General features: G+C 33.1%; 1 protein-coding gene across 2 annotated transcripts in view; it reads left to right on the forward strand.

The window, feature by feature from the left end:
- ZFC3H1 (zinc finger C3H1-type containing) overlaps positions 1–15,126 on the forward strand; it is a 51,714-nt gene that overhangs the window by 23,950 nt on the left and 12,638 nt on the right. For both annotated transcript variants that reach the window (XM_024736457.1, XM_024736458.1), the window contains exons 8-24: positions 63–272; positions 473–637; positions 1,567–1,704; positions 2,352–2,473; positions 2,889–3,038; positions 4,821–4,995; positions 5,237–5,368; positions 6,000–6,542; positions 6,628–6,737; positions 7,590–7,721; positions 7,828–7,949; positions 8,908–9,009; positions 9,211–9,330; positions 10,242–10,425; positions 11,762–11,948; positions 13,289–13,477; positions 14,110–14,347. In XM_024736457.1, the coding sequence (XP_024592225.1) occupies positions 63–272; positions 473–637; positions 1,567–1,704; positions 2,352–2,473; positions 2,889–3,038; positions 4,821–4,995; positions 5,237–5,368; positions 6,000–6,542; positions 6,628–6,737; positions 7,590–7,721; positions 7,828–7,949; positions 8,908–9,009; positions 9,211–9,330; positions 10,242–10,425; positions 11,762–11,948; positions 13,289–13,477; positions 14,110–14,347 (3,019 nt within the window). The remainder of the gene's footprint in view (positions 1–62; positions 273–472; positions 638–1,566; positions 1,705–2,351; positions 2,474–2,888; positions 3,039–4,820; positions 4,996–5,236; positions 5,369–5,999; positions 6,543–6,627; positions 6,738–7,589; positions 7,722–7,827; positions 7,950–8,907; positions 9,010–9,210; positions 9,331–10,241; positions 10,426–11,761; positions 11,949–13,288; positions 13,478–14,109; positions 14,348–15,126) is intronic.

Here is a 15,126-nt window from a genome sequence, read left to right on the forward strand (position 1 = left end):
ACACTTGGAATGGGTAAAATTTGCATAGTAATTATTATTTCTTCTTTTTTAAAAACAACTAGTCAATACCACCTTTGAGCCAGCCTTATGTGGAAGGCTTGTGTGTTTCTCTTGAACCTCTACCTCCTCTACCACCTTTACCACCTCTTCCACCTGAAGATCCAGAACAGCCTCCAAAACCACCTTTTGCAGATGAGGAAGAAGAGGAAGAAATGCTGCTTCGAGAAGAGCTACTTAAATCTCTAGCAAATAAAAGAGCTTTCAAGCCAGAGGTAATTTAGGTACCTGAACCTCTAGGTGGTGCTATTGAGCTTAGTTTTAGGTAGCCCTACTTTTCTCTGCTAGTTTGGGATTCATTGGGCTTTTCAGTAAAGTGGGGATAAGTCTGATAGTACTTTGCTCAAGACCTTTAAAGGTGACAGAAATTTCTTTTCATTTAAAATTACTTCATATCTGTCTCTTTCTTCTTTAGGAAACATCCAGTAATAGTGACCCACCTTCACCTCCAGTTCTGAACAATTCACAGCCTGTGCCAAGAAGCAATCTATCGATAGTCAGTATTAATACAGTATCTCAGCCTAGGATACAGAACCCAAAGTTTCACAGAGGACCTCGTCTTCCACGAACTGTGATCTCGGTAAAAACAAACAAAATAATTAGTCTTATTGTTATTTAAACAGCTTGTGAGAAATTTGTCTGCAGTTTTGCTGTCCTATTCCTTAACTCCTAGTTTATTATATACAAACATATATGTATTATTTTTTATTTATTAATAGTGAAATGGGGGCAGCTTCTTCACTTGTAAACTGGTAGAGTTCATGATAATATTTTTTGGGAAGCATTATTTTCCTCAGAGTGGTATTTTTTGCCATTTCCTCAGTTTTTGTTCCATATAACTTGGTCCATTTAGATTTTCTGTCTAGTCAGTTTTAGCATATTATATATATTTTTTATTTCTCCCATCTTGGCTCATAATTTTTCAATTAATGACTGTACTATAATGGAAGAACTTATGATGTTTTTCAGTGTTTATTAAGGAGATTGAAATGACAATTTATTTCTACCTTGTTTTCTAATGGGTTTAAAGTAAAATAAATGGAGCAAAGCCAAGTTGAAATCTTGCCTCTGTTCGGTAAACTTATTCTCCATATATAAGCACAAAAGCCAAAAAGTTTTATTAATAATAATGTAGAATTATTAATTTTTTCTTTTGCTTTAAAAGGTTAATTTAGATTGCATTATGCTTTTTATAGAAAGTTGGAGAAAATAAAACTTAATGAAGAAAATGATGATAGTAGTATCTAGAGAGACTGAGAATATAATCAATAGAATATTTTTATGTTTTTGGATATAACCAGTATCTGTGGAGTGGGACAAAGTAAGTCAATTAATACAATATAAACAGGAGGAACCATAGACTGTCTGCTTGAAACCCATTACTTTTATGAGTTTAAATTCGTACAGATAAAGTGACTTCTTCACGGTCGTGAAGCTAATTGTGGTAGAGCCAAGAAAAGGATAGAGATACTTCTGTCATCAAGAGTAACAAATATACTGTCTTTGCAGCTTCCAAAGCATAAATCAGTGGTTGTAACCCTAAATGATTCCGATGATAGTGAATCTGATGGAGAGGCATCCAAGTCAACCAATAGTGTTTTTGGTGGATTGGAGTCCATGATTAAAGAAGCAAGACGAACTGCTGAGGTAAGTGCAGTAATGAAAGATGAAAAGAAGATTTATTGACAGTCATTAAAGTTTGTTTGTTTTTCCTGGAAATTAGACCTTAGAGGTTTAGATTTTTAATATATCGAATTATGGAAATATAAATAAGAATTATGGAAATTATAAATAATACAAATAAGTATTTGTATTATTAGGAGTTTATATAATGAAGTGTGTATAAATTTAGATAGGTTTAACTATTAAAAAACTCCTTTTATTTTTGTTTCCAGTTGACTGTCCCTTTCTTCAAAATAGTAAAATTGTGTGGATAATTGTCCTCTGTACTAAGGAAATTTATTGTTTTGGAATTTTGTTATATTACCAGAAAATAGTGTTTTTATCAAAGTGTATCACCTAAATACAACTTTTATCCCTATTCCTAATTGCAACAGTTGCTTAGATATGAAATAGTTGAATTATTTTCAAACCATAAGTCTTGACTACTTACTGGGATTGTACAATTAATTTGGTGGTTAATGGCCAGCATTGTGTTTTTTTAAACGGAATAGAAAATAATGATGAAAATATTTATTTCTAAATATATAAATGTGCACTGGATAATGTAAAATATAGATCTTAGTGTGGGATTATAAAAGCTTTTGATCTGGTTAACTTCAAATGTTTTCTAGCAAGCTTCAAAACCGAAAGTACCTCCAAAATCTGAAAAAGAAAATGATCCCATGCGAACACCTGAAGCTTTGCCTGAAGAAAAGAAGATTGAATATAGATTGTTAAAGGAAGAGATTGCCAAGTAAGTGGCATTTTATGTAATTAGCTTTAAAGGTGTGTACTATTTTCCGTGCTTAATCTGTATGCGGTTTATTGGCATTGGGAAATGAAGATGATGATTTTTATCCAAGATGAAGAGTTAATGTTTTTAGAACTTGCACAGGAGGGGGAGCCAGATGATCATCTATAAGCTTGAAGGCAGTGATGCACCGAGGTATAAACAGCTTAGAAAAAGATAAAAGCTGTTACAAAGGAGAACTACACTATCAGCTCTGAATGCCAACTTGGGTCATGCATATTGGTCATCATTGTTATTAGTCAATATGTTAGTCACTTAGTTAATATTTTTACTTTATTTTATGAAATAGAATACATCTTAAAAAATAATTTCAGCTTATTTTTTGGTGTAATTTATTAATCTTTATTGATTGTTTTAGTCGTGAGAAACAGCGTTTGATTAAATCAGATCAGCTGAAGACAAGTTCATCATCCCCAGCAAACTCTGATGTAGAAATTGATGGGATTGGCAGGATAGCAATGGTTACTAAGCAGGTTACAGATGCAGAAGCAAAACTTAAAAAACATAGGTGAGTCTCATTATCTGATTAAATACTGCATGTATCTAAGTGTTCCTATATTAGAGGGATATATTTTTGTGGTGTATGTCCGTAATAAGTATACTGTGTGATTACTAATTCTTTCATACTTGATAGACCTAGAGAAGGCTGTCATTTTGTTGAATTATACATTTACGTGAAGTAATAGTATTAATGTTTAAATAAAAATACCAAGACTTCAAAAGAAAGTTTTCCCCTTCAGATTTATGTATGGCTTTAAAACCTCTGGCATGTTTTTTAAAGACCTTTATTGGAAGCATATTTTTATTGTTAAAATTGGTAGACTTGATTGTTGGAAATAGTCATTACTTAGTCTGTTAAGTAAGACACATGGTCAAATATTGTGTTATTGCAAAAACTATGATATGCAGTAACATTAAGATGTACCCCGATGTTAGAGATCTGAAAAATGTTACTCATAGATGAAATATTGTGGTGACCATAAATCTCCAAAATTATCAACGAGAAATGATACGGTGTATGTTTTAAAAGAAATTAAAATAAATTCATTTAGATTCCATTTCTTTAATAACTTTTATAACAAATGAAAAGATTTTTAAAAATTCTTTGTCTTTCTATTCCCCATTCTCTTTATCACATATTCTCTGTTTTTATGATTCATTCTAGATGTCATGTGTTGTGACTGTTTGAAATATGGTATCTTTCTGGGAAAGATGCTTCTTTTTTTTTTTTTATCATAATGTTCAGTAGTTGAAAAGATGAAAATCTGTAAATTTGTCTTTTTGTCCTGATTTTTACTTCTCAGTTCCAGTTTTTACATCTGTCTATTGTTTAAAAATTAGACTTCTTTTTCTCTCCTTTGCTTTGCTTTAGATAAAATGAGTTAGAGGTTTGTAAATTAATTAAATGTGCTCGATTATGTTTATTAGATGTTTATTTGTGTGTTTATTATTAGGAGCGTTATAAATGAAACTAAACATAGTGATTTTCTGTCTTAAGTCTTCATTTTTCTTTTTTTATTTAAGGTTTTTTTTCTTTATGTTTTTAATTTTTTGTGGGGGGGTGTTGGGTCTTCGTTGCTGCATGCGGGCTTTCTTTAGTTGCGGTGAGCGGGGCTTCTCTTCATTGTGGCATGTGGGCTTCAGTAGTTGTGGCGCGTGGGCTTCAGTAGTTGCAGCGCACGGGCTTCAGTAGTTGTGGCTCATGGGCTCTATGGCGCAGGCTCAGTAGTTGTGGTGCACGGGCTTGGTTGCTCCACGGCCTTTGGGATCTTCCTGGACCAGAGCTTGAACTTGTGACCCCTGCATTGGCGGGCGGATTCTTAACCACTGCGCCACCAGGGAAGCCCTCTTAAGTCCTCATTTTTCAGGAGTTATTTAGGGCTACATTGAAGGTTACTATTAATAGCTTTTCAACTGTAATTGACATTACTCAGATGCATGTTTTGTTTTGTTTTTTTAAAGATCAGACCCAGGGAATTCTCTGGTGGTCCAGTGGTTAGGACTCTGCACTTTCATTGCTGAGGGCCTGGGTTCAGTATCTGGTCGGGGAACTAAGATCCCGCAAGCCGTGTGGTGCTGCCAAAAAAAAAAAACTGCCAACCCATATTTGCTTTCATAAAATTTAACAGTGTCTATCTGAATACTTATTTTATTCTTAAAAATATTAACCTCTGTGTATCATAAACATATTTTTAAAAATGAGCTATTACTTCGTAAGTTTTTTATTCTGATGGTGTCAGTCCACTAGTTTAGAAAAACGTTCATAAGACTTTTGTTATTTCTCAATTAGGATTCTCTTGATGAAAGATGAATCTGTTTTAAAGAATCTAGTACAGCAAGAAGCTAAGAAGAAAGAATCTGTTCGAAATGCTGAAACAAAAATTACAAAACTTACAGAGCAGCTTCAGGCAACAGAGAAAATTCTCAGTGTCAACAGAATGTTTTTGAAGAAACTTCAGGAACAAGTAATGTTCTTTTCTTAAATTCAAATATTGTAGTCCCATGTTTACTACACATTTTTATGGGCCAAATTTTTAATAAAACCATAAACCAAAGCCATCAAAATGTGTAACCTATACATTGTTCTCCACTGAGATGTAATATTAGCATATTTTTAATTTTCATTTGAATACCCTAAAGAAATTATGTTTAAGAATGTATTTCCTCTCCTAAGATTTACATATTCAGAATTACCCTATATTTCAGATTCACAGAGTTCAACAACGTGTTACAGTTAAGAAAGCTTTGACTCTGAAGTATGGAGAAGAACTTGCTCGTGCAAAAGCAGTGGCTAGTAAAGAAATAGGAAAACGTAAACTGGAACAAGATCACCTTGGAGTAAGTTGTTTGTAGAAATATTTAATGTTTCAAAAGGAGAAGGTTTTAATTATTCTTTTGAGGGTAAGAAATGCATAAAAAGTTCAAGCTTTTCCCTGCAGATTTGAAGAGAATAAGATTAAAGGGTTTTTTTTGTTTTGTTTCGTTTTTTTTGTTTTTTTGTTTTTTTTTTTTGCGGTATGCGGGCCTCTCACTGTTGTGGCCTCTCCCGTTGTGGAGCACAGGCTCTGGACACGCAGGCCCAGTGGCCATGGCTCACAGGCCCAGCCGCTCTGCGGCACGTGGGATCTTCCTGGACCGGGGCACGAACCCGTGTCCACTGCATCGGCAGGTGGACTCTCAACCACTGCGCCACCGGGGAAGCCCAAGATTAAAGTTTTGTTTTTAAATGGCACCCACATATTTGGAAACTTTTTTTTTTGGTTTATTTTGACTTGTTTTGTTTGTTTGTTTTTTGTACCTCATAGATTAACTAGCAAATCTGTTGGAGGCTTTTGTAAAACTGTTTTAGTCTCATTATTGACTTAGTTTTATAATGTTGGCATTGTATTGTAGGGATAGCACAATTATCTTACCAAAATTGTTTATAAAGTCATAACAGTATAAAATATTGATATCATTTTCCCCCCAGCCTAACAAAATGATGAGACTGGACAATTCTCCAATATCAAGTCCAAGAAAGCATTCAGCAGAGCTAATTGCTATGGAAAAAAGACGATTGCAAAAGCTAGAATATGAATATGCCCTGAAAATTCAGAAACTAAAAGAAGCCAGGGCCCTTAAAGCAAAGGAACAGCAAAATATTGGTCCACTTGTGGAAGAGGAACCTGAATTTTCTTTGCCTCAACCCTCACTTCACGATCTGACTCAAGATAAATTAAGTCTGGACACTGAGGAAAATGATGTTGATGATGAGATTTTGTCTGGGTCAAACAGAGAAAGAAGAAGATCCTTCTTAGAATCCAATTCTTTTACTAAACCTAACCTTAAGCACACTGATACACCTAACAAAGAATGTATAAACAAACCTACTAAGAATACAGTAGAAAAACCAGAACTTTTTCTAGGGTTAAAAATTGGTGAATTGCAGAAATTATATTCAAAAGCTGATAGCTTAAAACAACTGATTTTAAAAACTACCGCAGGCATTACAGACAAGGTTTTGCATGGTCAGGTAACTGAACATTTCATATTCTTTATAAAATCTAGAATTCACCCTAGCCTTTATTACCTTATGAAATTTCTCTTTTCTTTTGCAGGAGATTTCTGTGGATGTGGATTTCGTGACAGGACAGAGTAAAACAACAGAAGTGAAGCCATATCCGTTTAGACCCTACCATAGTCCCCTTCTAGTTTTTAAGTCTTACAGGTATAGAAGAAAGATTCAGTAAACTTGAGGTTCAGGATTGCTCCTTGTTCTTAATGATATCTTAATCTGGAATGTGTGATGACAATGAAAAAAAATTGAATCATGGCTGCTTAGAAATGAACTTGTCCTTTTAGGGAATATAAAAATTTAAGTGCCTTGTTGTCAAACTTGAACCAAATAGGAATTAAGATTTAACTCACACTTGGGTTTACTAATTCTTATCAAATCCTAATTTCTGGCTACTGGTGAAATTGTGGAGAATTCTGAATTACTATATCTATTAAGGATTTTAGGAAAAATAACTGTAGTCTTACGAGAATTTAAATTTTTTGCTTTTTAATTTTATTGTTATTCTAAGGAATGCATTGGCTAGCTTTCATAAAATTGATTTGACACTTTCCAATGATTAACTTTGGGAGGTTGTCTCTTTTTTTTTTAAAGACTCTTTAGAAGCTGTGAGACTATTAAATTGGTATGATTTAATCATAAAATCGTACAACACCTACCAGGTAGTATAGACTTTTTCTCTAGTTTTTTGGTTGGCTGGTAATGTGTGGAAGAAATACCAGTGTTATACAGCACTTTATTATGTGGTAGGAAAACACTACGTTTAGAATACAGGATATTGTTGTTCTTTGTTTTCTATTTCAGATATTTTATGTCTGGGTATAAAAGTAGTTTGTCCCTATGACTTGATATTCTGGTTGTTTTCTAGAGTTAATTTTGGCATTAAGTAATTAGATAAATAATAAGCTCAAAGTATAGAAACTTTAATTGAGAAAGAAAAAATGAAAAAATTTCTGAGGAATGTTTATGGAGCATCGTAATGTGCCTCTCTACCTCTCTTCTTAGATTTAGTCCATACTATCGAACCAAGGAAAAACTTCCCCTAAGCTCAGTATCATATAGTAATATGATCGAACCAGATCAGTGTTTCTGCCGTTTTGATTTAACAGGAACATGTAATGATGATGATTGTCAGTGGTGAGTAGTTTTTATTTGTTAACATTTTATAATTTAAAAGGCAGTCTTGGTTATGTAGCTTTGATATATACATGATTATCTTTTCTGTGTTGTTATTTTATTTTAGGCAGCATACACAAGACTATACGCTTAGCCGAAAACAGCTATTCCAGGACATTCTGTCATATAATCTGTCTTTGATTGGTTGTTCAGAGACAAGCACTGATGAAGAAATTGCTGCTGCAGCAGGTTTTAAAGACCTCTTGTTTCCCAAGTGAAAATTGAATTTAGGCAATTTAAAAGTTTTATATTCAGTTGTTGACATCTTTAAATAGCCATAATAATTCAATACATTCATCTGTGACACTTTATCTAGATCTGCTCTGTCCAGTACAGTAGTCACTAGCCATGTGTTGCTATTTAAATCTAAGTTAATTAAAATAAAAATTTGGCTTCCTCAGTCACTCTAGCCACATTTCAGGTGCTCAGTAGGCACTATTGAGCTCAGTATTGGTAAGTGCTTACCGGTAACACAGTGCAGGTGTAAGACATTTCCATTATTGCACACAGTTCTTTTGATGGAGCTCATCTAAATATTTCACTTTATTTAGAAGAATATGTTAACATAGTATAGAAATATTACCAATGATTTAAAAATAGACCCTATTTAATTTTCAAAAATAGAGGGGGATTAGAAGTTGAGGTGACTATAGTTTCAGATTCTACAATGAAATAAAAAAGGACTTTATACACTTTGACACTGTAGAAAGCATAGATTACTGCCAGACATTGTGAATAAATGTTGTTAAGGTTTTCCCCAGATTGAGTGCCAAATATTAAACCTTAAACTACAAGTCTTTTCGAAGTAGGGGAATTAGTGTTTGTTAAATTCAGTATTATCACAACTCAGAGTGATTGTAACATCACTGAATCTATTTAGTCATTCCTAATTAGGGACTTTAATTTTCACTTGCTTAGGTTGTTTTAGGAAATACTTTTTTTCAGTCCACATTGGGGTGCATGATATGGTAGGATTTGCTGTAGTAGTTAAGATAATGTAGACCCTGCCCTTTAGAAGGCCATAGGTATTTTTGACTAGTACCTTTAATTTTTAAACTATTCTTTACTTCATACTCTTTAATTAGCCTCATCTCTGTAATCCATATTTTTTATACTTTTTATGAAGATAGCATTGCTCTAATTTCAGAAAAATATGTTGAGAAACTTTTTGGAGTAAACAAAGATCGAATGTCAATGGACCAGATGGCTGTTCTCCTTGTGAGCAATGTCAATGAAAGTAAAGGCCATAGTGAGTATATGTATCTTTCTCTCACACAAAAGGACCTTGGAGTTTATGAGAACAATTTTTTTGGCATTATGTAGAAATATATATATACCATGTCTGAGTAACATGATAGAATAAATTCAGCTCTTTTTGAGTACTATTTGGGTATCCTTCAAAACAATAAAAGACTAGTTCTGTTAACCAGCAGTCTAATGTCTACTTTAGCACCTCCATTTACAACCTACAAAGATAAAAGAAAGTGGAAGCCAAAGTTTTGGAGAAAACCTATTTCAGAGAATAATTTCAGTAGTGATGAGGAACAATCTACAGGACCTATTAAGTATGGTAAGAAGTAATTTAAGATCCAGAATCATTAAATTGTCGTGTTACACTTTGCTAACACTTTGCTAATCTTTTGGTGTAATCTACTAGCCTTTTTAAAGTTTCTGTTTTCAAAAAAGTGATGCTGCTTGGCGTTTAAGGCAATTCGTTCGTCCTTGGGCAAGACTGTGCCTTATATTGCAGGATGTTTTGTTTTCATGACCCCTGCCCAGTAAATGCATGGATCACCCTTTAGTAAATGTGACAGCTTTAAATATTACTTGAGTGGGGAGAGGGGAGCAGTGCTGCTCCCATTTGAGAACTACTGCCTGGCCTGTGTCCTTCTTGAGAGCAGGAGTTTTGTTTTATCTTTGAGTCTTTGTTTTCTGACATGCAGTAGGCTCACAGAATGAATGAGTTAAATGAGTGAACAAAGAAATGTATAAATGAGTGCCTTATTGTCGAGTACATCTTACATTATATTCTCAAGTTTGCATAATTTAATTGCCTACTATTTGTGGATTAGCAAATATGCTCTCCTGTACTTATTTACATTAACACTTTTTCTCTAATTTAGATGTAGTGGAATATGGAATAAATCATTTTCATAAATTATTATAACTTTCTCTTAAAACTTAATGAATGTGAATTATCAGTTGATGTCATTTATGTCATTTACGCTTAAGAGTAGAGAGGTCATACTTCTGGTTTGCCCAGCAGAGTCCTAGTTTATACATGTCATCCTGGTGTAATTTGTATTAACATCCCTTTTTACTCTTAGAAGTGTCCTGGTTTGGACAATAAACTATATGATTGCTCTACCTTAAAGCTATGAGCTTTAGATTTTTAGATTATTTTAAAGATAAGGCCAGTCGTTTTTTCTTGGGTTTGTGGATTTAGAGAAATTGTGAAGCTAATAATGCTTTTTCTTATAGTCTTCCAGCCAGAGAACCGAATAAATGTTCCAGCTTTGGATACAGTTGTCACTCCAGATGATGTCAGATACTTTACAAATGAGACTGATGACATTGCTAATTTAGAAGCAAGTGTGCTTGAAAATCCTTCTCATGTACAACTTTGGCTCAAGCTTGCATACAAGTACTTGAATCAAAATGAGGGGTACGTCCCCTTCTATCTTTGTGTAAACTGGTGCACATTTATATTTTTATGTTTGAAGTTTATTTCATCTCTGGTAATCAGGTTTCCTTGCTGCTATCAATGGAGTCTTTGTTTTTTTGACACAGCCAAAAGCACTTAATTGTTTTAAAGCTATTAGAAAAAGTTTAAGATTAGATCTTGAGTTATGTGCATGGCTTAGTGTATGGGTAATAAATTAGCTACAGTTTTTAACTTAAGTAGGCTCTTACTTCAAAGTAGTGTCAGTTAAAACAGTAAATTCTGAGTGGTCCAAGAATTAATCATTGGAGTTTTTAATACGTCAGGTAGTCATGGTCTCAATAAAATTGTGATAAAGTCACAGTGGAACAGGTTAAATTTTATGTTAATTTTAATTTGGAGATTTAAAGCTTGTCTAAGAACCTCTAAATTCTGGTGAATTGACTTTTTTCTGTGTGTGGTGTTATATTATGTGTATTCAAATAAGATAAATAGTAATTTATCTCAAAAATGACAGCTCCTATTAAATAATTGTGTTTTTTGACTCCTACTTGTTGATAGGATTGCCAGGAATAATCTCTTATTACCAGGAGTAATATTTATTACTGTAATTTTAGAATTACAATAGTAAGGTGTTTTTGTTTTTTTTTTTAAACAGGCTGCTCTGTCTTAAAACTTGGTATAAAAACTTTTTTAAGGTAGCACTGCAGAATGCTAATACATCACACATACCTGAATATGGTGCTTATTTAACTTACCTTGTGTGTCATTTTCATGTTGATAGAATAAGTTACAATGTTTTCTTTTCTGACTCATTTACTGAGTGAAGGCCAAAAAACTGTACATTATTTTATGAATAGGATCATGAGAGACAGTTTTCTCCTCCAAGAGATAGCGAGCCCTTGACTGTTGAAAAGAACTATTATATTGAAAGCTTTGATTATTTTGTGCTGGTAGTAGCTGGCCTTGAGGGAGAATTGTTTAACTTTTCCCATTCCCAGACCAGTGTAAATCATAAAAGGTATTGCTGAATATGGACATAAAGCACATTTGAAGTTGATAATCTAGTGGTTTTATAATACTGTGTTTTTATCTGGTAAATGTGCATTGAACATCCACTTAAAAGGGAATTGTTGGGTCTGTGGGAAATCGGGACCTGTTTTGGATGGATGTGATTTAAAATCTTAATCTACCTCCCTTTGTCATTGGTGATTCTAACTTCTTGGTAGGTTCTAATAGAAAATGGAATTTAAAAGTTGACTTATTAGAACTAGACTGATTTAAAAAGTATCTTCAAGTGTTAAAAAAAATGGTCCTGCTTTTTCTTTCAAACATGTAGGCTGTGTTCCGAGTCCTTGGATTCTGCTTTAAATGTTCTGGCTCGAGCTTTGGAAAACAACAAAGACAATCCAGAAATTTGGTGTCATTACCTCAGATTGTTCTCAAAAAGAGGAACCAAGGAGGAGGTGCAGGAAATGTGTGAAACAGCTGTTGAATATGCTCCTGATTATCAAAGTTTTTGGACTGTGAGTAGAAAAGATAAAGTTGTGTGTGTGTTTGTTATCAATAATTGTTTAGGTCATCTTAAATATTGATGTGTAGGTTAATAGATCATATGTTTTGTCTGCATATAGATATAATAATAACCTTACTTTCACTGTCCAGTAACCTCAAAACCACTTCTCTGGGTCAGGATTAACTTAGACTAAACAAGACAGTATTTAGTGAAGAGGTGATTTTTGTTGTTGTTTACTTTATTGGTAATGAGGAAACAAACAGTTTAAAACATTTTACACTAACCTATTCTTAAGCAGTTTTGGTTTGGGCAAAGTTAAATGAATTTTTTGCTAAGCACCTGAAAATAATTTAATAATATTCTTTTTATGCTTATATAACATTTTCATGAAAGCCAGGAAATAATTTGGTCTTTTTATTATATGCCCTTGTTACTTATGGAAAAAACTTTATCTGTAAATCATACTAATATCGAACCTTGCTAAGTTTAAAAGATTTGGTGAAAAAGTGGGTTTTTCCTCATTCTCTGAGAAAATGGGGTGTTTTTTACCCAGGCTTAAACTTAAAATTATGATTAATTCACTTATAAAATAAATATTCATTAATATGTGAACTTTTACCAGCTGAACTCAGGAATTATTAGATTCAGATAAACTTTCATATAAACTGTTACTATCAGATCTGTCATTTACTTGCTAACTGAAATTCAGAACAGACAGATTTGGATAACATGGTATCCCTTAATGAAAGAACTTGCCACTTTGTTACTCTCCTAACTCACTGAATAGATTTAGACAATGAAAAATGCTTGGATTTTAACCTGCAGCCTTGTACCAAAGTTAATGCTATTGATCACCACAAATTATAGGGTGTAATGTTTTTCCTTAAGTTGTTTGGTCTTTAAAGGACCTCTTAATTTCTTTAAAAGATTAAATCTTTTAATTATTTTGTCACATATTTCTTATATGAATGCTATTCTCAAAATTTTTATACAGTCACACACCTGAGCAATTCAGATTGTATGTGATCATAAACGTGAGCTTTTGAAGATCCATCATGGTCTTGTTGCCATTTATTGATTCAAGGAAAGGAGACGTGAAATTGCTTTAGTGATAATTCTGAGAGTGTATCTGTATTGTTTTAGTTTTCATCTGATTCCACTTTCCGACTTGTGGTAGAAGGGGAAATCTAGGTTATAGTACTGTACAATGGGTTTATACATATTTGTAATTATCCTTTTTATAGAAATTGAATTTTTAATATGTGATAGTTTCTTAATGAAATGTGAAAAATCTGTAGTTTTAGATATTCTTATGAAGCAGGAGTAATCATATGAAATCCATTTGGGCAGTTTCTGCACCTAGAAAGCACCTTTGAAGAAAAGGATTACGTATGTGAGAGAATGGTGGAGTTCCTGATGGGAGCAGCCAAGCGGGAAACATCAGATATTCTGTCCTTTCAGCTTTTAGAGGCTCTTTTGTTTAGAGTTCAGCTACACATATTTACTGGAAGATGCCAAAGTGCACTTGCAGTTTTACAGGTAAACATTTATTATAGCATTTAATGACATTCTGTAGAGAATTTTTTAAAGGTTTAAAACAGTACAGGTAGCATTGTTGAAAGATGAGGACACAGGCTTTAGATTTGAATCTTTGCCACTTACTGGTAAGTTGTGTGAATTTGGGTAAGTTTACAGCTGTTTCCTCCTTTGCTTATTTAGTAGGGATAATACCTTATTTAGAGTGTTTATGAGGTTTAAATGAAAATAATATTTGCTGAGTACCCACCAGAATAAACTTCAATATTCAAACCATAAGGGGAAAAAATTAGTGAAAATCTTCTATATGGGTGTGGTGAGGTTTTTTGTTTATTTTTACTCTTTTCTCTTTATCTTATTAGATTTTGAATATCAAGGTACTTAAAATATACAAATAAATTTAACCTTTTCATTAATTATGTCATAAACCGTAGCATAGTAAAAATTACATTAATCTGGTATTGATATCTCTAAAGAGTTTCTCCATTCAAAAAATTGGTATCAGAATTTTGACTTAGGTATTTAAGAACCATGCCAAAGAAATAAAACACTTTTAATCTTCTTTGCCTTCACAGTTGAATCTTATTAGGAATATTTTTAAAAACACCTTCAGATTATTTTTCCATTTTACCTAGAACGCATTGAAATTGGCTAATGATGGAATAGTAGCTGAATACCTTAAAACAAGTGATCGATGTTTGGCATGGCTGGCCTACATACATCTTATTGAATTCAACGTTCTCCCTTCAAAATTTTATGATCCGTCTAATGCCAATCCTTCAAGAATTGTTAATATAGAACCATTTCTAATGCCGTGGCAAGCAGTTCAAGATGTAAAGACTAATCCTGACATGTTGTTAGCAGTATTTGAAGGTAAGTATAAATGTTTATAAATTATTTAGAACATCAACTTATCGCTTATTATGATTCTTCAAAATTAAATGAAACAAATTTATGTATTGCAAGTTTTACACTTTATTATATAAATGCTTAAAAAATTAAGGATTGAATCAGATAAGATGGGCATTGGCATCTATGAAAGTTACGTTTTTCTGATTATGGCAAAGGATATCAGCTAAATATGTACATAATATAGCATATTTACATAGGTTTAATGAGTTGATTGAATCATAGAACCAGGTAAATTTTTGTAAAGCAATCTATCAAGGTGAAAGTTAAAAGATAATATCTTATTTTTTCAAGTATTAATATTTTTTCCATCAATCAGTGAGTTTGATTCCTCTGTACTAACCAAAGTATCTGCTTTGGAACATATATAAGATATAAAGCCTGTTCCCTTCTAATAAGAAGTATATAGCCTAGTCAGAAGATAAAATCTATACATCTGACATAATTAATAAACATATGAGGCCACATAACTGTCTATTAGTATATAGTCTAAATTCTGTGCTTAGAGAAGAGACTGGGATCTGTGATTTAGAGAATTACATGGTACAGGCCATAAACCTGAAGGGAAGAGATTATTGCAGGTTGGCATGATCAAGTATGTCTTCACAGACGAATTAGGACTTGGAGCTGGACTTTGAAGCTTGCCTGTAATGTGACTGACATGGTGGGCCTCCTCCTCAAAGATGGGACTCTTGTCTTATTTTTATATTTCTCAAGGGCCTATAATGTCTGGCAGTGTACTG

This window comes from Neophocaena asiaeorientalis, unplaced genomic scaffold (assembly GCF_003031525.2).
Source record: "Neophocaena asiaeorientalis asiaeorientalis breed wild unplaced genomic scaffold, Neophocaena_asiaeorientalis_V1.1 scaffold134, whole genome shotgun sequence".
Lineage (NCBI taxonomy): Eukaryota > Metazoa > Chordata > Mammalia > Artiodactyla > Phocoenidae > Neophocaena > Neophocaena asiaeorientalis.